Source organism: Apus apus, chromosome 1 (genome assembly GCF_020740795.1).
Source record: "Apus apus isolate bApuApu2 chromosome 1, bApuApu2.pri.cur, whole genome shotgun sequence".
In the NCBI taxonomy this organism is placed as follows: domain Eukaryota; kingdom Metazoa; phylum Chordata; class Aves; order Apodiformes; family Apodidae; genus Apus; species Apus apus.
The window spans coordinates 199,050,235-199,075,984 of record NC_067282.1 but is presented as its reverse complement, the minus strand read 5'-3'; the positions used below and the strand labels follow the sequence as shown (position 1 = coordinate 199,075,984).

Here is a 25,750-nt window from a genome sequence, read left to right as displayed (position 1 = left end):
GTTGTCAGGTACTGGAACAGGCTGCCCAGGGAAGTGGTGGAATCACCATCCCTGAAGGTATTTAAAAGATGTGGTGCTGAGGGACATGGTTTAGTGGTGGCCTTGGTAGTGCTGAGTTAATGGTTGGACTTGATGGTCTTAAAACTCTTTTCCAACCACGATGATCCTATGATTTTGCATTTTCCATGGGCAATATGCATTTCGTATGACGTGTGCTAAAGCACCTCATTTGCGGTCAGTTACTCAGAGAGCACAGTACAAGAATATAATTTGTGCAGCGAGGGACTTTCCAATGCCAAGAGGACCAGGTTTTGCATTCAGGTCTTTTGTCTTCACATCCATCCATCTACCCGCAAAACATGTCAGCCCTCGTCCAGTGCTGCTTCAGTCCCAAGGCTGGGGTAAAGTTCAGAGCTTTGGTGGTACTTTAATTTGTTCTGTTAACACAGCAATTTGAAATAAGGCTGCAGACTAAAGCAGTCCTTTACTATCTTCCTGTTTCCTCCTGATTGAACTGAACGGCAGACAAGCTCACCCCTGGTTCATAGGAAGGAGTCCTTAAACACTGGAACAGGTTGCTCAGAGAAGTTGTGGATGCCTCCTCCCTAGAAGTGTTCAAGACCAGGCTGGGTGGGACTTTGAGCAACATGGTCTAATGGGAGGTGTCCCTGCCCATGCAGGGAGGATGGAACTAGATGATATTTAAAGCCCCTTCCTACCCAAACCATTCTGTGATTCTATGATATAATGACTATAGTTCAACATAGAGCAACACCCAAAGGATATGCCCTGGCCTGCAAAGGGTTGAGCATACTGAATTTAAAAAACAATTTTGTAGGGTAGATTGTCTACACTTCAGTTCTTTGACCTCAATGCTGAAGTGAGAAGTAGGACAAAATGCAGTATGATTCCTCTTGTTTTGCTTAGATACTGTCACAAACATGGGTTGTAGTAATTTCTGGTTACAGACAACAGAGGTGTGGCTTGTTTTGACTGTTTTCATTAAGTTACATGTCAAACTACTACAGGAATACACGTAACATCCTGTGTTTGTCATGAGAAACAATCACAGCAAAGAGGGTTACAGTGGCAGATCTGGATCTGGCTGTACAATTACTAAGAGCTCAAGTTATTCATTAGGATGAGCAGACAATAGATTCATAACCCTATTGCTTCTTCTCACAATGAGCCTGTTGTTTGATGTGCATTCCCCCAACAGCCAACATGCAATTTCTATAATGTGCTTTTAATTGAGTCCCCCATCCTGACTGTCTCACTCCATTTTTGTTACATAGGACGATTTTAATGAAGATACAAATCCCTATGCATTAATTGCTTCTTTAACATGGAAAGTGCTGTAGAAGGGCAATGCACTGTTAGTTACTGGTGCAGGCTGAGTGGATAGCTTCTCTGCTCACATGGCTCCTCACAGCTTCCTGGCTGACGGGAAAAATAATGAAAACTACCCTGTACGAAAGGGGAACAGGAATCATCTGACAACTCTCTCTGATCTGCTCCCACAGTCATACTCCTGAATTAAGATCTTTCATGAAAATACCTCCACTACCCTGAAAAGATTCCTCTTTGGGAACTAGAGATTTACCAAATGCTGCTGGTAATTTGCTCTCTGACCCTTTCCCTCTTCCTGAAGAGCAGGACTTGAAAAGACAACTTTTATTTTTTTTTTCTAGACAAGTTTTTTGGAATGTCTTTAAGCCCTTCCACCCACCTTGGAGAATACAGGCAGTTGCATTTATAGAAGCGTATGAAGCTCATCGGAGGGGCAAGCTCCATCAGGGAAACATTTGCAAATAAAGGCACTGGAGAAGAACCCATTGTAAATGGATTTCATAGAATCATAGAATGTCAGGTTGGAAGGGACCTCAAGGATCATCTGGTCGAATCTTCCTAGGTAATAATACAGTTTAATGAGGTGGCCCATGTCAAGCTAAGTCTTAAAACTGTGTAGGGGAACCCACCACTTCCCTTGGGAGATTATTCCAATGTCTAACTGTTCTCATGGTGAAAATTTTTCACGTAGGAAATTGCATTAATCATTCAGATATTCTCTGGCTATACATCATACCCTGTGATACTGGATACCTGTGGCAGTGCAAGCATAATATGCAGTTATGCATGCAAAATGTTGGGCAGTGGAATCTGCTCCATGCCTGGAGAGGTCTGGCTTGAGGTCTGCTTGGTCTTGCATTGGTATAAATGATGCAAATGGTGTAAAGGCATCTTGCTCCTGCACTTCTGGGCAGCTGTTTTGGATTTGGCTGGTCAGGAAATTTAATGCAACACAAGGAAGCACAAAGGGAGAGAAGGTGGGTGCTTACCTGCAAGATGTAGGCAGCCAGTTCAAACACCACTTCACTGTCAACCTCAATGAGTTCCTTGAAAGGTAAAGGAAACGAGAAGTTAAAAGAGAGTGGAGTCAGTCTGAGCTCCTGCAAGAAGGACATGCATCTCCTCCTGGCTACTGCATGGTGAAGCGTGTGGTGCCAGTTTTCTTCTCTGGCTGGGCTTCAAAGCATTCTTTGTGCTCCTGGAGACCAACATGAGGGAGAACCTGCCCACTCAGATGTGGAGAAAGCCAAATATTCAGTGTAATGGCTTGGTAAATGAAGCATAACTGGATGTGGCATGAAGGGATTCCTGGGGAGAAGCAGGGAGAAGACAGGTGGAAGGGGGAGGATCAGGGTAATTTTTATTTTCTTGTGTGATTTAGTGAAAGGTAGTCTGGGAAATATATTTTTTTATCCCCCAAATGTCACTTATGTTTCAGGGGAACACAGCCTTGTCTTTGGCTCATAGTAGTAATTAAAGAAATGAGAAAATCTGTCTTCACTGAGGTTGTGTCAAAGCACCCACAGATCTTCTCTGGCTATTGCCACGGTAAACTCACAGGAAGAGCCATATTCCCTCTTGCAGGATGGCAGCTCAGTCCCTTCTTCCCCATGAGCACTGGAGCTGGGGTTGCTTTGAGAATGAGCTGTGAAAACAAATCTTTTGGTAGATCTTCACTGCTCCATTCTACAGGATCCAGTCAGTGGTGAAAGCAAAGTTGGAGGGTCAGGTGAAATTGTGAGTATTTTGCTTTGACACTGTTGTCACATGAAGGACACTGATGGTCCCATGAGATCCTCTGAGAGTCCTTTTGTGCTTGAGATAGTAGTCACAGATCCAAGGGGTCCAGGCATTGCTCTATCTGAATGTGTGGGATGAAGACCTGGCATCAAAGATGCTTGGGATGGGAGGCTTAAGCATTAATCTTGTGGCCAGGTATGCTCTCCTGCTTGTGGCAAGATAGGGGGTTTTTACTGCAATGCTGTTTAGGCCTCTCTTCTGCAACTAGAGCTCCTATGTTTTCTCCTAAGTATGTGGCCATGTAAACTGGGTCAGTGTTCAACTCACTCCTGTGGTGGTTTTTCTGTTTTATTTATTTAAGCTGCTGTTTTTAATATTTTATTTCATCTGGCAAGAAATGAGTGATCTAAATATAGATCAGTGCTGTGATCCGTGCTCCAGCCAAGTCACGGCCACACCTCATTTACAAGCCACAATCGCTGTGTTGGCTTGTCTCTGGCAAAATCAAAAACAAAGGGAACAAAACAGAGGATAAGATCCAGGTGTCCTTGGCTTTCACCAGTGCCAGCTTTTTAAAATAAGCACTTCCTTCACCTCCTTCATAACAGCTCTTTGGGGAGTGAAGACCAGCTCTGCTATGGGCAATAAACACACCTTTCCTCATTGAGCTGAACTGCCTGGTTCAGGCAGGCACCTGCACTAACGATGTGCGTGTGCCAAGGGACGCGGCTGGTGCGAGATGTCGATTCAGCTGCAGGCTGGGCTGGGGCAGCCAGGCAAATCCCATAGCAAGGGGTGATACAGAGTAGAACCAGAGTGCATGGTCTTCCTCTCTCCTTGAAGCACCAGCAGTGCGTGGACAAACCAGCCCCAGCAACCACATGTTGCTATGGCAAGTCTATACTAGTAGGTGAAGTGGGCCAGAGCCCGTTCCCTGTCCCTAAGGGTACGTGGCACAGGATGGCTCATGATTGAATGCTCTTCCTTCCTCTCCCAGTCCCAGACAGGGTTACCTCAGCTGTATTGCCTCTTGGAACAGGTGCTCATCCCTGGACACTGCCCAAGTAAAGCCTGGGACAGGGCTAGCTGGCACAGGCCAAAACCTGTGTCAGAACATGCTAGTAATTAAACACCCTAACTGATTGAGGGACAGTGCCTAATGCCAAGCCCTGTCTTGTTTAGTGGCTTGGCCCTTCTGGGCAGCACTGGCTTGCTGGTCCTGTGCAATGATTTGGGTGCGTGGGTCCATGAATGTCTCGTTATACAACAGGGTGGGCAAGGAGGAATGGTGGGCACAGCCAAAGAAGTGCAGCACCCAATGCAGAACCAGCAGCCAACAACCCAGGGAACCAGCAGCCCCAGACTAAACTGTCATCAGTTTTCTCCTTTCCCAACTTCAGTAGCCCTGTGCATGGTGAGATTTGAGGGTGTGTGTCTGAAAGGAAAGGTCTAAGGTGCTAGCATAGCATTATGAACTACACTTGTATCATACAGAGTACAGTCTTTCTGGGCTGCAGGGGAGCTTGGGGTGAAGCCATCCATGGGAAGTCCAACAAGGAAACTTTTTGTGCAGCAAGGAAGCTTTCAAGATTTGGGAGCCTGCAACACCCCCTGCTAGCTGCAGGGACGACAAGCACTGGCTGTGTGCAGACACCTCTCTACACAGAGAGGAATCCTCCAGGCGTGCTGGCTGGGTGCTCGCCCTGTGAGGATCACAGACTTTGCCCTCACCTTTCAAATTCAGCGCCTTTTTTAATAGCACAGCAGGGCCTTATTGTGGCTGGAAGTCAAGTGGGAAAGGACCCGCATGGGAGACTGGGAATCCAGCAGGGCTATTTTTGGATGGAGATGACAGTCAGCTTGAATGTGCGAAGTAATGGTTTCAGGAGAGGTCAGACTAAAATAAATCAACCTAGATCTGTAGGCACTTTTCTCCCTTTTGCCCCCCCCTTTTCTTATTACGTTTTCTCCAAAAAAAAGAACAACAGTCTAAGCTTTTCCTGGCAATACTCCAAAAAGGAACTTTTCCCCAGGAACCAAAATGTGATGCTCACTGAGCTTGTTGCTGGAGAGGGCTGACTAAGCACATCTAATTACAGCCTTGCCGGAGAGCAAAGTTCTGCACAGCTCAGCTCAGCAGCCCTGCCTTTTTCCTTGGCACTGGGAAAAAAAGAAAAAAAAAGAAAAAAAAAAAAAGGTGTTTTCTGGCTTCTACCCTGCATTTTGGGAGATGCAAAGTTAGTCCCTGCATTTCAGGGCATGCAGACGTGAGGAAGCAAGGGTCCAAACTCAGTGTAAGCTTGTGGTTTCAGCAGATCACAAACCTGCTGAGAGTTGTGGGCTGGCAGTACAATCACTCTGGCTACAGCTGTCTTTCCCTGCCTCTTCCTCCCTGGCAGATGGAGGTGAGTCACTAGGAACAGCCTCTGCCAGCACGGAGGGAGGCAGGAGGGATCCTCCCAGGGAATCCCAGCTGTTGAAAAACCTCACCCAGCCCCACACAGCGAGCTGCCCATCCACCCCAGCCAGCCAGCCTCCACCTCTGCCGTTTCTGGGCCAGCTTAATTTTCTGGACCCTGCCCTTTCACTTGCAGGGTTGGCTGGTGGCACTGCAGGACTCGTCCTCGCAGCTCGGCCGCCGGAGAGCGGGGGCCGCGGCAGGCCGCCCTTATCTCTGGCACACAGGGTGCCTCGCGAGGGGCAGCTCTGAGGTGCGGTGCTGGAGTCAGCAAGCGGGTGTTTCCAATAGCCTCCCAGCCCGGGCTGTTTCTGGTACAAAAGAACGTTTCTCTGTGCGTGGCCGGTTCCAGGACAAGGCGGTCACACCCGCAGGCGCCCTTCCCCGCCCTGCACGCAGCTCCACGCTCACTGTCCCCCCGTGGCCCACAAGCGCTCCGTCACGCAGCTCTCACGAACACGCAGCTCCACGCGTTCCTGACACCCTTAACCCTGACAGGGGACGCGCAAACCCTCACAGTCACACACGCCTGCAGCCGCCACCCCCTCACACGCGCAAGCCCCCGGGGCCGCGGTCGCCCTCGCACATCACGCACCCCTCTCACGCTTTCCCCGGGCACTTTCACTCACGGACAAGCTCACAGACACCCACGCGTTTCCCCTCCCACAGGCTCAGCCCCCGCACACACACACACGCACACACACACACCAGCTCCCCCGCCGCCGAGCCCAGAAGATGGCGCCCGCGCGGCCACTGCCGCCCTCTGCGGGCGGGAACCGCTAACGACATTCCCCTCAGGAACGGCTTCTGCACCCTCACGTTTTAGCCAAAAAAACCCCACCTCAGGCACTTCCTCCTAAATGCAAGTCATTGTAGCAGCTGCAGATTCCCTCCTGCGAGCGGCAAGAGTTAATTCCACGGGTGTTTTACCTCAGGGAAGCTGGCCACGCGTGGTCAGGCGTGAGGGAGGGAGGGCGGGAGGAGGTGGCATCTCCAGCTGTGACCACTGCGCGTTTTGGGTCAGGGGACGCGGACCCAGCTGTCTCAGCCCACCCCAGTGCCACCCAGAGCTCCCTGGGCCCTCACCTTGTAGATGCAGGACTTGGCGTTCAAGAAAAACAGCTCAATGGTGGCGTTGTCCTTTAGATAGGAGATGCTTTCGATGTAGAACCTGAAAGGGAAAGCGGGAGGTAAGACGTGAGGAGGAACTCGGGCGGGGGGGGGGAAAAAAATGAAAACAAACACATTAAATGAAAAATGTGGTCAGCAGAGACGTGATGAGTATACTAAAAGTCAAGTTTCTTTGATTATGACGGATAGGGGTGATGAAAGAGGCTTGTGTATGTTCCGGGACACGATCAGTCACCACCCCCCAGCCACACCAAATTAACTGGATCACCAAATGGCAGATTTTGTTTCTAAAGAATCTTTCGGGTTGTTTTTGTTTTTTTTTTTTTTTTTTTTTTTTTTTTTAAACTTCAAGTAATGCTTTATTCTGTGTGCTTGTAAACTCCCCTTGATTCCCTACCACATTTTGGCATTTCTTCTTCACTCCGTTACCTAACCTGCTGTTGACCTGCATCTCCTGAAGTGTTCACGAACAGAAATCCGCTTCTGGATCCCTTCCCTGTCCACCTCGGCTATGGTCAGAGAGTAAGTGACCAGCAATAGTTAAGAACCTTGCACAATTTACCAGTACCATGAGTAGCAATGCTCCTATGACTGGGAATACCAGTAATTTGTTTATTTGTTTGTTTGTTTATATTTAGGGTTTTGAGCTGAGATGACTTCTCAGAACTCAGTAGAAAGCTGACCAGCCCAAACCCTCAATATCAGAAAAACCCACTGTCTTGCATTGGCTGATTACCCCAAATATTTGCAACTAAGCTGAAAGCTCATGATATGTCTAAGTCAATTCAGGGCTCTATGTCCTGCCTGCTTTGACAGTTTGATCCTTTGGCAGTGAACTCCGTGAGAGTTTTACCTCTGGCTTGAACTGACTCCAGCCCTTAATTTTGCCTTGTGACCTTTTGGGGAAAAAAGCTCAGGACGAGGTAAAAGTTAATGATAGCTACATGTAAGTACATTTTATGTTCCTGTAATAAGAGATAAAGCCCAGATAGGTTCAGTGAATGATTAAGGTGAATTTTTCATTTACTCTGTGTTTTAAGTAAGGAAACCTCCTCCCATCTGTCTGCCCACCCTGTTCTATAGTGAACTTTAAATTGCAGTACTGTGGCAGCAATGTTCCTTACATGAATTCCAGTACTATCGTGCCTTGTCAGAGGCAATTGGAATAGAGAAGGTGCCACGTAAATGCTGTCTGCATCAGGAACATAAAAAACATGAGATACCTTAGAAATCTGGGTTGAGATGCAGGGTTCAGTTACAGAGAAACCTTACTCCCTGACCCTGTGGTCTGGGAGTGCAGCTGAGAGACCTGCTGACACTGCTGGGGCTTCACACAAGCCCTGGAGAGATCATCTGTGTTGAGCTATTTGCAGAACAGAGTGCCTTAAATGTAACCTTCTTAGGGGCAAAGGTAAAAGCTTTTTAGTGCTCCTAAGTGTCTTCTGAAGACCCTTCAAAATAGTTTTATTTCCTGACAGATACAACCAACTGCTTGCTCCCTAAGAGTGAGAGAAACATTTTGAGCTCTTCTTGTTCATCTGCTGAAGTGCTTCTGCTATTGTCACTCTTTCTCCCCCTCTGAAAGAGTTCAAATGAGAAATAAAAATAATACACACACACACACCCCCCACACCCCCATAAAAAAAATCAAATGTAGGGAACAGGAGGCACAAAATTTGAACTCTTTTTTTTTTTTTTTTACTGATTTCCACTGGGTTTCACCTCCTGTCCTTGAAACTGCCTCTCTTTGGCTTTAGAAATGCAAAAAAGATGCAGCATTAAAAAAAGAACCTCTTACTAGATTGGCTCTCTGAGTGCAGCTGGCTTTCCATCTGCTGAATTCATGGATAAAAATGGTAATTTTACACATTCTGTGATGCTTGAAGAACCTCCTTTGCTTATCACCACTACCAGTGCTCTCAAAGTTGTGATGGTAGGATCTTTCAATTCCAGGGTCAGAACAAAACAGGAACATTTATTCTATTTTTGAATGCCAGTGAAGGTTAGCCAAACTGCTTTTTGTTCCATCAGATCAAACAAGACCACTCCCACTATCACTAGAGGGCAATATTGCATTTCTTAAGGCTGCAAGGATCTTTCCCAAGGTTTTCCACATAGAGACACAGATACTACAGATAATTTTCTGTACAAAACGAAGTCTCTCGAAGCACAGAGCCTGCCCATGATACTTCATCTTCACAAAGAAAACCCACTTCTCAAGTCATCTCCAGAGTGGACAGCATTCTGGGAGCTACTGGCACTCACACATGCACCCAGTCAAATGCAAAGCATGTGCACCAGGAAATTAGTGCTACTTTAAAAGAAAACAGATTTGCAGAGAGAACTCTTACGGGATTTTCTGTGTGGCAAGCTCAGAAAACCTGAACTGGAGCAGACTCCCCTGAATCCACAGCTCGTGCTGCAACAATGGAAAGGGGAGGGAATGACATGTTTTTTGCACTGACCATGAATCTCTCTCAGCCCTCCTCCTGTTGCCACCTTTTCTAAACGCGGTGGAGGAAACCACACTTCACAATGGCCAGTGTGAGTGACTAAGGCAGCAGGAAGAAGCATCCAGCTGCTAAGGCAATGAATCAAGCAACAAATCTGGGTTAAATTCCTGACTCAAATACAGGTTTCCTTCATGACCTTCAGAAAATCATTTAGCATCTTGGGGCTGTTGCGCTGGGTTTAGAAAATACTCCTCCCTCCTCTGCCCCTCTCTGACTGTTTTACCTGTTAAGTTTAGAAGCCCTTTCTTATGGTGTGCTTCAAGATCATCATCAGTTTTAAGGGGCAAGTCTCAGAGTTCTGTTGAGGACTCTCCTGGGAGCAGCATTCCTCTGTGTGCTGTGAAGCTGATATATCCAAGAAATACTGGATAGGCTGGACAGTAAAACAGACAGTGCAATGTGTCTCACACCTCTGCTCTGCTACCTATGTCTCTTGCATTACAGCCAACAAATACCTTTGCCTCAAGCAGCTCCTCCAAGAGGTTCTTTGACAGCCAGCAACTGTTTCTATGAGAAATTAAGTGCCTGCAGGAAGGGGGAACACCCCACAAGACTTGGAGTGTAAAAACCAGATAAATAATTTTTGAAAAAGTTTAAAAGACCAGCCAATGTTAATCTATTTCTGCATTCCTCATTCCACCCCCAGTAACTTATGATTCATCAAGTACATTTTCTAAGTATTAATTAAATAGACCAAGGCATATTACACGGGGTAATGAACACAAAATGCTTATCTTGACTTCTCCCTCTTAGTAGTAGGAAGATGAGTACTGCAAAAGGTATCTTGGAAGACTTAAGAAGCTGCTGCATCTGAAACATTTACATCTTTTTAGCTGTGAGGACATGCCTCATACTGATCAGATTGCTCTTTATTAAGCACTGGTTAACTGACTACTTGGTCTGAGACAGCTGGAGTCCCCCTCAAGCCGTGGTGAATAGCAATACCCGTCATAACGAGCCATAACCATGGATATTTGTACAGTGGTGCCTGTGAGAAGCAGCGGTGGAAACTCCTGATCCTTGGGTGATAGGAAACTGGCACTACTGTAATGTCTCCCTTGCACCACACCCAAGCCCACCTCCAACTTGCAGCAGGGAGGAATGGCTGACTGGGCCCTGGAATCACCAGTGAGATTACTAGTCCTTTAGGGTATGGAGAAACCCTGGCTGCTGCTGCAGACTTCATATGCAAACTCAGCTGAATGTGGGCAAATTTAGCAGTGTAGGGAAGGTGCCTGGTCACTTGTGCTTCCTCCTTGCAGTGGGGATAGGAGGCCTCAGGGCTACCAGGAAAAGGGCCTCCAAAAGTTCCTGTGCTGGTGCTGTGCTTTTGTGGACAGCAAGAGCTGAAGTGAGCAGCAATCCCAGTTTCCACACACCAAAAGAAACTATAAAATAAGAACATTTCTAGCATTGTCACTAACACACAGCCCTGGACATATCCCAGAATGGTAAGCTTATTTCACTGTGGTCTTTAACACAATATTTTGAAGCATGATCACAGCAAATGGCACGTCTTATCTACTTCAGGTGTAGATCTATCCTGGAACAGTGATATCATCCTAGTTCTTGTGATGTTGGAGTCTAGTGAGAACCAAGTGGTCCAAAAGGCTTTTTATCCAACAACAAAAACGTGTCTTCAACAAAAGGAAACACTCAAAGCCTCTGATTCTGGTGCCATGATGTTTTCCTCCAAGAAAATTCAAATAAAACATTGAAAGGACACTGGAAGACCTCAGAAGGGTTTCAACACTTGGTTTCATTGAGGAACAACATCTACATAAGCAGTGCCCCTACCAGCAAAAAAACCTGTAATTGAAACTGGAGGCCTGACAAAGGGTTCCTCTGCCATCTGGGGAGCCCAGACCAGGTAAGGGCAGAGCAAAGCACTCTCTTGTTTCTGTCCTATCAAGTCTCACTCCTCAGATGACTTGCTGCTTTGAGAGGATTTCACAGCATAACAATTCAAGTGGCCCTTTTCTCCCCTGGTGAAAACACTGTTTTTCCCATGAAAAAGGAACGTAAAAGGTAAAACCAGATTTCACGGAAGAAGTCAGAATGAAGCAAAAGGATTTTGGTTTTGATGTGCAGTCATCTTCCCCAGTGTTTCCTCCTGTATTTCCCTAGATGGGAAATACACTCAGACCTGAGATAAAAAACTGAAATGGGCTGAGATGTCTCCCATGTCTTTCCCAACTGGCTGACTCCATTCTGGTTAGGATGCAGGACATAGCTATCAGTAGACCTTGGTGGACTGCCCCTTATTTCATTATTACACAGCAATGGATAAAGGAGGAGACCCCTTTTCTGCCTCATCATCCATCCTGGGGCCTGGCTCATTATCCCTCATGATATCATTTAAAACCTCAGAGGATAATTTGAAAAATATGAGGCCATTTGCTAACCAGGGCAAGAAAAATCACATGCATCGGTATAATGGACTTAAATGCAGATGTCATTATGTCCAGTGTCTTGTGCTAAATGAGTATTCTGAGCAGCTCAGGCTGCAGAGCTCCTTTTGTGTTCCAGTCCTGTTTGCTAATAGTCACGGGTGCACACTTTTATTTGCTGACACTTAAAGCAGACAATGGTCATGCTAAATAGTTGGCCTGTTAAGGAATCAGCCAGGAATGAAAATCAGAGGCACTACAAAGCTCCATTTACCTCCTCTTATGAATTAATTTTGATTGTAATCCCATGTCCTGTCCCCTGTGCTTGTGCCATGCTTGGGCCCCTCTTGCCCGGCACCAGGGATTGGTATGCAGGGGACAGGACACAGCAAGAGAGACCTATATTGACTTCTAACTCAATGCAGAGAAACCACAAAACTGGAGGTAAATGTGATTCCAGGAATAGAGGGAGTTACAGCTAACAAGGCTGTGGATATTGTTTAACCTGAACCCGTTCCCTCTGTCTTTCCCACTGGCTGAACTGCACTATGAAGCTGCCTGCACCTTTGCTCACCACCCATCCATTTTTCTCAGTGCTTGCAAGAGGTTGGCCCACTGAACTCCTGGAAAATAATGTGGTTTGGGGACATTTGCTTATTCCTATGCCTCATCTTTTCCATGTGAAAAATACAGAATATGTGCTTTGGAATATATAGAGACCTGCTCTCTTGCAGGCTATACATACTGGGAGTCTTTGCAAACTGCAGAGTGCCCCAGTATCAATATGGAGAAGGAACAGAATCAAGGTGACAACACAGACATTCCTGCCTGATGTTTGGTTACAGAATCAAGCATCACCTGGAGAGGCACTGACCTCTAAGGCCTCTGTATCACCAGGAAGGGAGCCTGGCCTGACCAAGGCATACAAGCAGCAGCCAGCTCAATATGTTCTGCAAATCTCTCCAGCCCTGAAGTGTCCGATGGAGCTTAGGTTGCAAGAGAACTGCAGCTTTGTACAAAAAGGCTGTTGAAGCTCCTCTTAGTTTGGAGTGATGTGGTTGCCTGTCCCAAGTGTGAGGTGATAGCAGTGATCGAGTCACAGCAGCACACTGCCTTCCTCCCCTCCTCTCCCTCAGTTTGCCAGGGGGATTTCCTCACACTCTCCTGAGCTCCAACCCAGCTCTTTCCTCCTCTTTGATCCTTACCAAATCTGACATCTTGGCTACTAGAGGTAACTCGCTGGGTGCACTCTCTTGCATGACATCAACCTTCGGTATTGATGGAGCATCTTTTGCCTCAGGATCTTAAATCATTTTAGGAACAGAAACCTCTCCAGCCATTGTGCTGTACTGTCAGCCACACATGAAGGTATGATTTGGCTGTGAAAGCTGGCATGGGATTTACTTACTCACTCGCTCTACCCTTTTGTTCAATGCCATGGTGATGGGACCCCTTGTAGCAGACCCTCCTTGCTTGCTTCACTGGTGACAGCAAATCACACCCACTGGTCTAAAGGCACAAATTGCAATAAAAATGGAAACAATGTCTGCCTGACTCGGACCCAGTCAGGGAGTCTGCGTGTGGGCACTGACATAGCTATTGTTGCTTGATCCAAATTAGGTACACATCCAACACTGACAGCATCCATCATTTCTGCAGAGTACCTATCATGCTGTCTAAGTGCTTTCCAAAATTAGACAAGACAATGCTGCCAGCATCAACACATGCAAAATATGGCTCAAACCAACAAATTTTTGAATGCTTTTGCTTTTCCCACCCCCCGCCCCCCGGGGTGGCATAATGGAAAGTAAGAACAACATATCCCCTTCTCTAAACACAGCTCACTTATACAAATACATTCCCAGTTAAGCAGAAAACTGAAATGATGTTATGGGACTCAAGAGCCAGACTGCTATTAAGACACGTGTGTAATGGATGGCTTAGCTCAGAGCTGTTTGCTAAGTAGCAGAGCCCCATTAGTTCCCTTCCTCAAGCAAAGGTCAGTTTTCACACAAGTAAATCTTCCGACTGGACAGAAGTTTCTCATATCTCTAAAGAGACTCTGAGGAGCAAAGCCTCCCCGCAGGCAATTTATTACACCTTCCCCCGGGTGAACAGAGCAGGGGGCCACCCTGAGAAGGCTGCAATAAATTGTCTGCAGGGAGCCTTGTCTTCCAGCACAAACAAGGTCTGAGCGGCTGTATTTAGACACCGCGGCTGGGTGGGAGGGGCTTTGCAGGGCTGCCGGCTTTTGAGATCTTCCCCCTTAGTGTACACACAGCTGATGCCCACCAACCAGCAAAACACAGGCTGTACAAGGAGGTCTGGGTTATGGCACAACTTTGATGGACTTTATAGGCAGAAGAGCGCATGGGAATCCCTGAAAGCAGCTTGGTTGGGCTGGGTTGGTTATGTGGGTTTGATATTCTGCTTTTTGCTATTGTTTCTACAGCAGCCCAGCAGTGCATGGAGCTGTTGTGATATAATGTGAGCGGGAGGTGTCTCTTAGTCTCCCTTTTATATAGCATAAACTGCCTGTGAGCTTTGTGTGAGGAGTTACCAGATCAGTGCTGGTAGGGAGGGCAGGTGAGGGAGACTACAGCTGGAAGGAGCTGGCCAGCTCAGAGATGGCCACAAGGATGACAACAGAGCACCCCAAGGTGCTGAAACATCTCAGAGCATTTCCCTGAACTATCCTAGGATGATCATGCTCCATTGAAAAGTGGGCTACAGGACCGCTCTCCCTTCAGCTCCCCTTGCAGAGGGGTCTGCAGTTGACCAGGGGGGAGTAGAGCAATTTGTGTATATGTGATTTTTCCCCAGCATCTTCTCCTGGGTGCTAGCAGGTGACATGAAGCATATCCAAACTCTGCCACTTCTCTGCCTTTACCTGGCTGCAAAATGGATGTATTTCATATTCTCCTTGGACCTCTCTACCCACCTCCTGAAAACTTCTGTCTCACACCATGGGGCAGAGAGAGGGCTGCTCCTTCTCCATTCTCGGTGGGGAGAGACAATAACTGGCAATGTAGGGGAAAGATACTTCTGCTACTCTTCTCTCACTTTGGCATCAGTTTCCTGCTGGCTTTCCCTCAAACCACCTGCCTTGCTTACTATTGGACTCAGAAGCCACTGCAGCTTGTCCATCCCCCTAATTCCCTGCCTGCAGCAAAGTGGTGGAGCACCATATACCCCTCTCTGGTGGCAAAACTGCAGATGGAAAAACACAGCCCATTTTGTGCGAGACAAATAAATTGCTCTGGCTATTAGTGTGGTTCTATTCTGCTCTTCCTGATGCAAGAGGCTGCTGTCATCACCACCCCTTAATCTCATTTCTTAGAAGTGGAAGTAAGTGGCACACACAGCCATGGTGTGCTGGGATTGCCACGTGAGGGAGTCAGGGAAGCTGGGAGCAGCATGCCATGAATCTCTACCCCACACTTGTCTTCTGGCCAGTGTGGGAGGTAGCAATGTGTTTCAGCAACAGGTTGTAAAGTCCATCTAGCCCTACAAACAATCCATGTTTGCAACAACTCTCTTCCAAGGCCAACTGTTTTCAAATAGTCTCCCGCTTCTTTTATTTTTAACATTAGTCCTTTTCTAATAGAATATGGGTTTAAAGACTGGATATAAAGGAAGGCTGAAAAACTAAAATAGCATAAGGCCTCATTAGCAGCTGAAATCTGGTCCAGTTCTATTCAAATAGTCAGGCAAAACCTTGTAGATGGGGAATGCCTCCTCACCCCTGGCTGTGCCAACCCTGATTGAAAAATGTTCTGAATTTATAGGCTGCCCTTGATGCACGCAGAGGGGATTCATCAGGTGAAAAGAGGCAGCTACAATGTAGATGCCTACAGCTGAGCAGGTGTCTGAGGTTAGAGAAGAGACATAGGTATTTAAGACTGCAACTTAATGAATTCCAAAGCAGTCATCTAAAATAAGTCAGGTGAATTGCTCCTGAAAACTGTGTTTCTTTCCAGGGATTATCCAGGGAGGCTGCACTAATTGGCCCTGATATACAGCTGTCTACCAGGTAAAAATCTCAGGTTTGGTGTGGTGAGTCCCATCTCAGACATCTGTCCCACCTTCCTTGGACCTGGTCCACCGACGGTGCACACAGAGCTGCATTTCTTCAGGTTAAAGGAAGCAATGACATGCATGAGCTTTCCACTCTGAGTTTCAGTGCTGGTCTCTTACTTAAGGCCACTTTGTTCTGTAGTATCTATGGTAACCTGGCAAAACATCCGGCCTCAGTATTGAGAGTCCTGAGCCCCCATGGCTCCCATGCTGACTTCAGCCTAGCCAGTACCTATGAACACATGCCAGACATTGCTTGACACAGACATTCCTTTATGGGAATACTGCCAGGCCATAGATACAAACTCTGCCCTACAGTGTACTTGAGTACTAAGGATTTATTTCACTTTTTTTTTCCATGCCTTTCTGAAAGAAAAGCCTTTCCACATGAGAGATGTTCCGATTTAGTGTGACGACTTCTGCAGTGAGTTGTCACTGTTCAGCTGGTGGAGCTATGCTGAGAACACATATATTAATTTCTGGGAAAAGATCCACCAGTGAAGATAATTTTATTTGCTAAGCTTGTTCATATAAATTATCAGCATGACAAACATCCAGGAGATAAAGAGATCAGACCCATGCTGGTGGTTCCCTAGCAAAGGATTGCTAATCCCACAAGGCCATTGTTTGAGGATGAGAATTCACTGCAAAGCCTGGCTGGCTTTGCTTCCCATGAACAAACAGCATGTCTATGCTCTGGTCCTCCCTCACCTCAGAGATTTACACAAAGGGAGAAACTTTGCCTTCCTTCTGCCTCTGTGAGCCAGAGCAAAATGCTTCCTTCCCTGCCAAAAGTATAACAACCTTTACCTGAACACCTGCTAGCTGTTTTCCTCTGACCTCCTTGCTGCCTGGGTCTCCACACCTTACTCAGATTCCTCCCCTTTGCCATGGAGCTCATGTTGTGAGGTGCAATTTCATTGTCCTCTTCTGGTCTCAAAACACCTCTGTAAAATCCCTCCTTTCTTCATCCCCATCCTTTGCTTGTCCTGGACTTCAGCTGTGCCTCTCATCTGACTTGGTTTATCTGCACTGTAAACCCTCTGAGGCAAGGAATGAGTTTCACCAACAACCAACCAAGCAACCAGGGCTTTAGAAAGCCACCCAGGGAAGCAATTTCTAAGATGAGAACTAATATCACTCCCATCCTGTTGCCAGACGTCCCACCTCCCCTGCAAGACTCATTACAGTCCCTCCTTTCCATGTATGGCTTTAAAGCTACACAACAAATATTAGCAGAGTCTTCTAAAATAACATTGCACAAGCATTGCCATGGGGCAGTTCTCAGCTGCCCGAGCAGTTCTGGTTGCTTCCTAGATTCCTGTGTTCTCAGTGGAAAGCTTCCAGAGAAGAACTAGATGACAACCTGAAGATAGAGAGGCTTCAATTCAAGTGTACAAGGGCAGAAGCAATTTATTTCAAGCTAATGCTAAGAACATCCTTATAAAATCTTCCTTCTTTGACACAGTGCTGTGAAATCTTTGCTTTTTGATTACAGAAGAGAGTAAAGACACTGGAAATCAATGTTCAACAATGTCAAATCCCAAGGAAATGTGTGTCAAAAAGCAAAGCTCCAACAGTGCTGAGAGATTTAAATAAGGCAGGAGAATTTCACACTGCAAAGCTTGTGAAACTTCCTATTTCCAGCATGGTTCTTTCAAGTAGCCTTAAAAAGACATGCTTCCCTCTCTATGTACTTAAAGAGCAATCTAAAAACGACGGCATCTTTGGCAGGCAGGGGCCTGCTGCCTCTCAACATTGCTGCAGGCCTGTTAAGAGTTACAAACAATCTGATGGTCACTAAAAGGTGAAAACGGTTCCTCTGTAGCTTCTCCTCTTCACAAACTACCATTTACCATTACCATGAAGCTTCATATCTTCAGGAGTTACCAGTGTGATCGAATTGTACATTTACTTGGATGAGAGGGAAAACCCCACAGGATTACTAAATCCTGATACAGCAAATAGATTGCTCTGTAATGAACATCTGGAACATTCAGTTACTGGTATTACTGTCTCACCAGTTAGGACCCCCAGCACCAACCTAGGCTTTCTCAGCTGCAATGCTTGGGAGAGGTAATGCAAGAAAGGTATCTGCAAACACAGGCAAGCCTTTACCAATGATATAGTAGATGTCATGGGCACCCAGCCCTGTAAAAATTAAGACATTTTTAATTAGGTCTGGTACAGCATTAATTATCTCTGCTTTCCACCTCGTGGCAGCTGGGGAGAGGGGGCATTCTGTTTATGGTATGGATATGGGTGGCTCTGCAAGCTGCTGTACACTCCCAGATTACCAAAATAAACCCCTGTCTATGGGTGGGTTTACCTCAGCCCTTGCCTTAGTTTCCAAGTGAGAACTGATTAATGCTGGGTAACAGATATGTGGGGCCTTTCCAACTTCAGCCAGCTGGCTGGAGTAGATTTCTCCAATTGCTTTCAGCTCATATCAGATTTGGGGATGAACATGGGAACATTTAATGTGCTGGGAAACTTCTTCAGTGTCTTGCCAGCAACTAACATCCGCAGGGGGAATAAACAGTAGTAAATCCATGGTAAGTTAATGCCCATTCCTAACTCTTGAGGCATCTGGCCTTCCAGTCCAATTCAAATTGTAAGTCAGTGTGACAATCCCCTCATTACTACCACCAGTAAGAGTATAAGCCCATACATAGTCACTCTGGTTTTTACACAGTCACTTTTCAGACACTGAATGCAGATTTTTCCCATATGGATTTCCCCTATGGATTGTGATTCCAGAACAGGAGAGGTCACTCATTTACTAACTCTTGTATAGATCCATAGTCCTAAGATGTCTCTTGGCTAAGATCCTGCTAGAATGACTTGTCTCCATGGTGCTGCCAGCTTTCCTAAACCAATACAGATGGCAATATTTGTGCTCATGGAGTGGTCTTTGAAATGAATACGAGAGGCCCAGTAGCACCAGCTTTCACACATTTACCAGTCCCACTCCTAAAATGTGCACTTGGCTCTTGCTCAGTCAGAGCTTTCCCTGCTTTCCGTGGGATCCCTGTCCTAGCACAGTCTCCTGGATTTGGGCCCTAGGCAAGATGCTTGATAACAGAGCTGCTGTGTTCTTAATAAATTCGTTTTGGGTGTGTTTGGTTGTGTTTTTTTGTTTGTTTGTTTTGGGTTGTTTTCTTCTTTTTTTTTTTTTAATTTGCCTAAAAATCTAATACTTTTGCAGAAGAGCACCAACAGTTTTGTGTAGCTCTAAGCACAGGTGCATCTGGATCACATACACTTGAAATGTTTAGCTCTGGATCTATTCTTGTGGTTTAAAGCACCCAAAAGTACTAAACTCTACTCTTGGGAGACAGCAGGTCAGTTTTGGAGTCATGGTGCTTTGCACAGCCATTATTTGTCCTAAGGTATATCCACCACTAAATCTGGGGACATAAACCAACAGTCTCTTATCTTGAGAAGCCTCCCTTGTTAATTGAAGTTAAATGAATGACAATCACTATGTGGGGGAAAAAATGCTTCATCGGGGGGGGAAGAAACTCAAAAGTAGGTCTTCATTTTTTGTGGGTACTATGGAATGAATGAGAGTGATGTCAGATGTAATGTAACACTGGAGTGGGAAGGCTAACAGAAAGACATGGTAACACTGCACTGGCTAGTTCTAGACATGAGCTATCCATTAAAAGTAAGTCAAAACCCTCAACTTTATGTTGTACATATGCCAACCCAACCCCCAGCCTCTCTCTGGGTGTTTTAAAGCTGCAAGAGCAAATTTGTCTTCTCAGAAAAATATCTCCCTTGGAGGCAAAGACACTGTGTACACCACAGCACTGGCAGCTTGTACCAGCTTCCAAACACTAAGGGTTACTTGCAAAATTCCCAGATGAAGAGAATTTCTCCCAAATTGCCATAATCTTCATTAAAACATTTCTAGTCTTGTCCAGCCCAGTTTATATATACCTTCTATGCCCATGCAGAAGCCAACTGCTTGCCATAAAATGCCGTCATTAGCTATTTGTGGGTACCTCATTATACCATTACCTGGTTGAATCCAAGAGGCAAAAACGACAGAGTTACACCGGGATTTATTTGGTCCCTGACATTCATACACCCTGGGCACAATCCAGAGGAAAAGGATGGCTTGCCAGTGAGGAAGGAAGTGTTTTCCCTCCAGGTGGCTGGCTCAGGTTGGTTGCCTGGCAGAAAGAGGTCTTTGTTCTGCAGTCCTAGCCAGCTTGGACTTTCCAGGAGTGCACAAATAAATGCACAAATAAAAACGTGAAGACATAATGTCTGATCTTACCCTCTCACAAGGTTTCTCTGTGGGCAGCTATGGCCGTTAGTGTGGCTGCTACTTATTTACACTTGTATGGAAAGAGTTCTGAAAGCTGAAGAGCTCAAAAGAAACATCTCTAAAAGTGTGGGTTTGTCCTCATGTGTTTCTACAGTGTGGGAAACCAACAGCCTCATTTCCTGGCCTCTAGGGAACAGGTTGTCTGTATCTGTATCCCATGGGATAGGATCATGCACTTACCTGACACAAAAGTACAAAACAACTGGTCCTGACTTCTTGGGGAAGTCATGTTCTAGCACCCGCCGGTCCAGCTGAAGCCAGTTCAAATGTCCCCTGGCAAGAGAAGAGACAGTTTTGAGCTCCATGCCAAAGAGGTTTCTCACTCTTTGTGGCAATGAGGTCTGAGGTGTTAGAAAAATGAACTGAAGTGCATGCTATTTACCCTCGGTTATTGCATGATGTTTGAAAAACACACAATAAATGTTTGAGGAGCAGAGTCGATATCATCCTGGCAACATTTCAGTCTGAGAATTGAGCTGCTAAAGTTCAATCTGTCAGGGTGAAAGCTGGCAGCACTGAGCAGGCAGGACAGCCCAAAATACTATGAGCTTCACCTTTTTATTAGAACCCCCAGGAGCAGTTGTATCATTAAAAGTCTGTCAAGATTTTCATTAGAAATCCTTACTTTTAAGAGTTTCCACATCACCTGCAATATTTCACTCCAGGCTAAACCTGACTCTGCAGCCTCAGACAGTTTATTTACCACCCACGTGCCTGCAATAGCCTCTCTCTTAGGTTTGCCCAGCCTTTGCTTTTCCTCCTTCAGAGAGCTCCTGAAAAACAGCTGCTCCATGAAGCGTTCCAGCTCCAATTACCACATGCTGTTTTTTTTTTTTCCTAGATGGTACCTGTCACTATAATTTTCTCCTATAATTTATCCATTCTTGCCTTGCTGCTGGAAGCTTTCCTGGGCAGAAGCTCTGTTCTTTGTCACGTTCCCCACATTGTAGAGTGCTGTGTGTGCGTGAGAGGTGTTTTATAAATACCATTATTTGTATTACAGGGGCATCTCACTCCCCAGCTGAGATAAAGGCCCCATTAAATTAGGCACTGTGGAAATACACTGGGTAAAATTCAGGCCCCACTGAAGTCAGCAGGATTTTTGCTGTTGCCTCCAGTGATGTTAGGGCTGCATCCTTTGAGCATTTTCCAATTGATTTCAGTCAGACCAGATTTCACCCAGAGGTAGAGGCAGCCCTTGCCTTCTACACTCTGCTGTCTAGACAAGTAAGGGGGAAGAGAATTAAAGTCATTTTTGGGGAGAATCTTGCAGCAAATAAGCAGGAAATGGAAGTCAGATGTTCTGATCTCTATTCCAATGCCTATTCACCAGCTCAGCCTAATCCTCAAGAATAATTCTTTATTCCATGAAAAATTAGAAAAAAAAAAAAAAAAGAAAAAAAGGCTTGGTTTAAAAGAAAGCATTAAATTAGCTTCTAGGGTTGCCACAAACCTTAGCAATGTACCCTGTCAGCAAACTCAGCTTTCCCAAGCTGTTACTTCTCAGCAACTCGTGCTTTGGGCAACTGAGAAGCCCCTTTGGAAAGTAAGCAACAATATCTATTTAGCAATTTAACTGGATTAACTTCAACTTTTCTAGAAAAGAAATAAAGGGGAGAGTAGAAGTTCCAGGAGGTTTTGAATCACCTTGGTTCAATCTGAATTTCTGTACAACTGCCCTGGCTTAAGCAGATGAAGAAGAGGATGGGCAGCTCAGGGACCTTCAAGACCAGGCAGCTCTGGGCTGCCCTGGACATCAGCTGGGACGTTGTGTGTGCTCACCTTGGCAAGCATGCACTGTTAAAGGGATTCAAAATTACTTGTGAGCTCCGCTCATCACTCCAGTGGGTTCAGGATCAGATGTTTGTAAGGAAGGTATCTCGCCTCAAATATTGCCATATAGGAGTCAGGTGTTCTCATAAGCAGCCTTTGCATCTATCTTGCAAGAGTACCAAGTCTCAGATAGGTTCAAGCGAGACGTGTGTAGTTGGACACTTTTCAAACTCATCCTAAACATCTTTTTGGTGTACAAAAAGGATAAAAACTTTTTTCATCCCCTGCTCTAGACACCTGAATGTTTCTCTCCGAGACATTTTAACTTTTAGTCAGTTTTTTTTCTCTAGATAGAGTTTTAAAATAAGTTTTTTTTCTCTATTTTTTTTTCTCTAGGTAAAGGGCAGCTGGACTGTGTAGCAGTGGCACAGGCTCACTAGCAGTGTGGCTACTGGAAAAGGGTGACATAAAATAGATTTTCAAGCCCATCTAGTAATTTTGTGTCTCTATTGCAGTACCTGTGCTGAGCCTGAGCCTGCCCAGCTGAGACAGTGCTGTGCAGTGATACTATCCAGGTCGGGGCTGAGGATGGCTGTGATAACAGGGCTGGGTACATGAGCTCACTGGCCTGTTCTCAGCAGGTTCCATAGCTGCTGGCATGCAGCACCACAGTCATCTCTGCTCTGGGATGCAGTCCTCCAGAGGTAGCGTGGGATCCCTGCATCGTGCCCTGTTCAGCACAGATGTGTCCTTTAACGAGGCTTATTTTTAGAAAACAGATTCTCCAGGCTGTCAAATAATGAGTCCCATTGGAAGATTCTCAGGCTGGGCACCTCAAAATTACAAGTGTCTGCATTTCCTCCTGCATTCCCCTTCCTGAGATCTGTTCTCTATCTATGTAATCTATCTATCTATCTATCTATCTATCTATCTATCTATCTATCTATCTATCTATCGATCTGTCTGTCTGTCTGTCTGTCTGTCTGTCATCTATCTCTCTATTGGTGTCCTGAAGTACTGTTATGTTTCTTTTAACAGGACTCAGGAAGGCTGAAATTAACTGTGAAGGCCACAGTATGCATGGGGATTGAAACTTGACATGCTCACCCATTCCTAGCCAAAGTACAAAACAAGCATTTATCCATGTGGGCCAAGGTACAAAATTCTGTCAGAGCAAGTAAAAGCCACACTAAGCCTGACATCCTATCCTGAACCTGTGCAGCTGCATTTGTATTACCAAACCAGCAGCCACCAGCAGCTAACAGTGTTACACACCAGTTCCCACCGAGACTGATTTGCTGGCAATGGACTTGCTGTCTACCTCTGTGTTTATGCAACAGAAATGTCTGCATTTGCCTTACATGTACAACAAAGGGTTGAGAAGCCATGGTGCACAGAACGGTAATTCACTTCAAGGTATTTCTTCTTTTGAAAAGACTTGCTCTTTTCATTCTCACTATGTTTTAACTTGAGAAACTGGTTGAAAGAATCAGTACAAAAAGAATATATTCATATATGTGTGTGTACCAGGGTACACATTTATGTTGCACATGTACATGGTTGTACTAAGTAACACATTTAATTGCCACTGATTTTTTGGGTTGAAAAGTTTTATTACTCTCATCTGCATGGAGCTTAAATCCAAAGCTCCTTCAGCAGATGAAGGTCACTTAAATCACTGGCAGGAGCTAACTGCTCACTGTACTCAATTACCACTTACAATCTTTCATCGCCAAGGGCTTCTGCACTGCAGATTGTCACCTCACTCCTTGTTTTCAAGTATGCATGTGTGGCATGTAGAGAACAGCAGCAGTGAACAGTCACTGGCATCTGCCTGTGAATGTGGTCTCTCAGGGAGCCAAACTCCACTGCCTGTACATCACAAAATGCTTTGCTCTGGAAGCTGTCTTGCTGTCTTCAGAACTATTCATGGAGCACAATCCCATGTAAGACAGAAAAGTATGGGTATGTAACCCTAGGCATGTAGGAATCCTGACAGCTTTCCTGCACCAATTTAGGCAGCTTGCACTGGTATCCCATTCATACATGCCTATCTCTAGCTGGATTTCTCCTTCACAGTTCAATTTAGAGACACAAAGTGGCTTTTGTTTAATTATCGCCATTGATTTGTTCATTTAGGTATTTATATCACTGTGTACACAAATAATGGTGCAAACACTTTTGGGTGACCTACAGGGAGGCTGAATATTGGAAGCCAGATAATTTTTCTCTGTTAGCTGTACTCATGTTGGCAGTTAAACTGGTGTGTCAATAACAAATACATAATCACTTTTAGAAAAAGAAACTGGGTCCATTTAGGTTACAGACCGAGTATGGATTTTGGTGCCCAGGGTTTATGTTGTCAATTGCATGCAGTAATTCTGTTTTCTTTTAGCAGTAAAGAGTGGTACATCAATGAGTACTTTGCCTGCAAGTGGTTCTAATTATATAGTTTTACTGGTTAGTGTCCAGTTTTCTGAAAAGTGGATCCACATTGATTTGTGTTATAAAGGTATTTGGACCAATAAATGAACTCACGCCCCTTCAGTGTTAAATTCATGTTGAATTTAATGGAGAAAGACCAGTTCACGTAATAAAAAACATATAAACTATTTTACATTTCCATCAATCATGAAAGAAACAAACAAACCCTTTAAGCTCACAGATTTTCTTATTTAAGGTCTTAATCCTTCAACAGAAGTATTTCTGAAGGGGCTGCAAAGCTCAAGGAGCTATGTGAGTTAAGCTCTACAAATTTTGCACAACGGTGTGGATGGGGTGACAAAGGACTTTATCTAACACCAGAGCAGGAAATTATTCTGAGAGCTGCACCCTCCATTGGACTCGCTGTTCAACCAGAACATGGGACACCTGGTCCTTCATTTTGGCTCTGCCACATGGCTGCAGGGTGCTAAAAGGTTCCCCCCAACTCCTGGAGATGAGAGAGTACCCCAGTGATGAGTGGTACCCTCCTCTCCCTATTCTCCTGCTCTTCTTTTGTCATCCCCCTGGTCACAGGGTCCTGGCCTGAGCAAGGGCACTCTCTGTCATTACCTTAGCATGTTAATACAGTCTCTAGCACAAGTGTAACACAAATTATGGTGGCCTCAATCCCTTACAGTTTTTATCCTATATATTAGTTAGCTGAAGAAGCAGCTCTGCAGGTTCTGCTCTGGAGAGGGAGGACAAGCATCAGCAAAAGGGATTGGGTCAGCTTTTGGTTGGGCCCAAGGAGGAGGGGAGCTGTGGGATTCACAAATTGGTAGTTCTCCGTGGAGTAGGTGACTCAAGTCTAAGGACAAGTAGAGGATGTGGAAAACCTGGGATGCACAAGTTGGTAGCTCTCCATGGAGCAGGTGACTCAAGTCTAAGGACAAGTAAATGATGTGGAAAACCTGCCCATTCCCAGACAGGGCACCTGCAGCAAACAGAAGGGTAAACCTGACCACTTGCTCTCAGTGAATGCTGGAAGAGCTGATGCCAAGAGAAAGGCAGTTAGCGGAGATTCATATTCAGTGGAACTAAAAAAAAAAAAAAAGGCCTTTTCTCCCTTCCTTTTCACTGTTAATCAACCAGCATATAGCTCTTCTGGCTTCATGTGAAGCTTGGCCCCACGTGCTGTACAGGGACACCCTTTTGACCTGTGCTCTCCCACAGTTAATGGCTCACACCATGAAGTGTTCCTATGATCATTAAAATAGGAGGTGTTTATTCTCTCCTCCATAATAGTCTGGCAACCTAATTTTAGTCACACTGAATGCAGTGATGACCCTATATTATCACAAGAAACTATTAAGTCGCCAACTGAAAGGTGGTTTCTATTGATTTTCTTCTCAGGTTGTCATGATAGAGTACAACTAATGAATGGAAATCCTCAGTCCAAATCATTTCTAAATAAATTACTCTCATAGAGCTTTTACTCTTAAATAGGAAAATCGATTTAATACTTTAGTGGCTTTTCTTCTTTCTAAACTTGCAA

The 25,750-nt window shown here is 45.4% G+C and overlaps 1 protein-coding gene across 7 annotated transcripts in view; it reads right to left on the bottom strand.

The window, feature by feature from the left end:
• FRMD4A (FERM domain containing 4A) overlaps positions 1–25,750 on the bottom strand; it is a 383,479-nt gene that overhangs the window by 76,138 nt on the left and 281,591 nt on the right. For all 7 annotated transcript variants that reach the window (XM_051608133.1, XM_051608143.1, XM_051608117.1 and 4 more), the window contains exons 4-6: positions 20,179–20,271; positions 6,635–6,719; positions 2,340–2,396 (exon numbers count right to left, since the gene is read on the bottom strand). In XM_051608133.1, coding sequence (XP_051464093.1) covers positions 2,340–2,396; positions 6,635–6,719; positions 20,179–20,271 — 235 coding nt within the window. The remainder of the gene's footprint in view (positions 1–2,339; positions 2,397–6,634; positions 6,720–20,178; positions 20,272–25,750) is intronic.